General features: G+C 42.2%; 1 protein-coding gene across 1 annotated transcript in view; it reads left to right on the forward strand.

Moving 5' to 3' along the window:
* mao (monoamine oxidase) overlaps nucleotides 1–2,168 on the forward strand; it is a gene marked incomplete at its 5' end in the record, with an annotated part of 41,183 nt that overhangs the window by 37,337 nt on the left and 1,678 nt on the right. The window contains 4 exon segments of the mRNA XM_035676446.1: nucleotides 716–769; nucleotides 862–919; nucleotides 1,022–1,119; nucleotides 1,688–1,799. Of these exon segments, the coding sequence (XP_035532339.1) occupies nucleotides 716–769; nucleotides 862–919; nucleotides 1,022–1,119; nucleotides 1,688–1,799 (322 nt within the window).

Consider the following 2,168-nt stretch of genomic DNA (forward strand, 5'->3'; position numbering starts at 1 on the left):
CCATCCATCCATCCATCCATCATTTTGAGAGCTGTGTGTAGTATCTGTGGCTCTAAGCCCCAAGCCCACTGACTCCTACTGAAGACATAAATCTTCAAAAACAACTAAAACCATATAGTTTCATTTTCAAATAAGGGTAATTCCTTTAACAGCTGCTTGCGGTAGTTTTTTAACAAACACAACTAAAACGGAGTAAAGTACTGGATTAATTGACATTTGGTGGAATAGTGAGTATTCACAGCAGCAGGACAGTGTATGTGGAACTAAGTCAAAATAAACTAGTAAACAGTGTGACTCAATATGTGTTTTAATAGTTTTTGGACCTCAGTGGAGCTCTGTGGCACATAGGATAAGATATGTCATATTTTTGTTGTAACAGCCTCCACTCTTCTGGGAAGGCTCTCCTCAATTTCCTCCACACCAAACTGGGAAAAACATTTTTTATGGACCTGGCTTTGTGCACAGGCACATTAAAATGTTCAAACAGGAAAGAGCCTTCCCAAATTGTTGCCACAAAAGTGAATGCACCCTCTTCTCTAAAATATCACAGTATGGTATAAGATTTATCTGAAATGGAACCTAAAAACAGACCAAAGTACACAGTGTGTCCAAATCTGGCCATGTAGTGTACACAATGTGTGACTGGAGCAACTTGTTCACTAGTGCAGTGGCATATTTTCTACTGGATAATATTTGTCTTTTCCCTCTCTTACAGATTCATCCTTGCCCGCAAGTGCAGAAAGCTATCAGGGCTGAGCAAAGAGGAAAGGTAGGGGCACAGTGGAGACGATACATTGGATTAATACACTCCCACAAGCTGTAGGATCGGTTTAATCCAAACTGATGTCTTGTTGCGTTTAGGTTGAAGAGGATCTGTGAGATCTACTCCAGAGTGCTGGGATCAGAAGAGGCTCTGCATGTGAGTTTGGGTACACACTAACACATACTGTACTCCACTGTACAGCCACAGTGGAACTGCATCAGTAGTTGAACCATTCATGTGTCTTCTTGTGTCTGTCAGCCGGTGCACTATGAAGAGAAGAACTGGTGTGAAGAGCAATACTCTGGAGGCTGCTACACAGCCTATTTCCCCCCAGGAATCCTTACCCAGTATGGAAAGTAAGTCACATAATATTTACAGAGGTCCTCACATTGTTTGACTTCAGGGTGAAGACAACACCTCTGCTGCACAGCCAGGCTACATGTGACAGCTGTGATGGAAGATTTCACCAGCTGTCTAGTTATTTTATTTTATTATACTGTTTGTTTGTTGAGCCTGCCAATCGAATCACCGAGTTCAGCAGTTGTTTACAGGCCGATCGTACTGTACACTCAGTCCAAGGCTTAAGTAAATGACTATAAAAGGGGTCCCGTAAAGGAAAAAGGTTGAGACCCCTCCATTGATCTTTCAAACAAAGCAGGTCTTCAGAGGTTTAATGCTTTTTAAATCAGCTGATCCATCATCACATTTGTTTAGGTAGGAAAATTGCAACTAATTAAATAAATTAGAAATTCACACAGAACAGTATAATGCAGTAAAACAATGTAGTAGTAGTTGTGGTCAGGGGCAAACAGCCATAACAGCAGAGAGTAATGGTTGTGTATTTAATTAAAGGCCATCTTTAAACCTTATAAATCAGCTGAAACTATGTAACCTTTCATGTTCTCTGTCTCTTCCTGTCTCCAGGGTGCTGAGGGAGCCAGTTGGCAGGTTGTACTTTGCAGGCACAGAGACAGCCACAGAATGGAGCGGCTACATGGAGGGGGCAGTGCAGGCTGGAGAGAGAGCAGCCAGAGAGGTCAGAGCACAGACAGCCTCTAAACCCTTTCAGAAACCAGGAAATCCACTCATATTTAGAACATGTACAATAAGAGTCAGGTTACAGAAAAAAAAATATTAGGCTACTAAGTCATGTTTCAAGCGTCCCAGCCCCCACTAGGGGTCACCAATGCTTAATAGGGGTTGTGAAGCCTCATGGACTTTAAAGCTGCAGAAGGCAACATTTATAAAAAATAACTTTTTGTCACTGCTCCAATACCCTTTGCTGAAACTATGTAACTATATCCCCTGACAGTAGTACAGTGAGCACAGATACATCTGAACCAATATCCAGGTTCGCTCTGGCTCCTCCAAGTGGCTCCTTAATGGCATTTGTAACGAATCCACG

This window comes from Morone saxatilis, unplaced genomic scaffold, assembly GCF_004916995.1.
Source record: "Morone saxatilis isolate NCDOM2014 unplaced genomic scaffold, NCSU_SB_2.0 Contig5, whole genome shotgun sequence".
Lineage (NCBI taxonomy): Eukaryota > Metazoa > Chordata > Actinopteri > Moronidae > Morone > Morone saxatilis.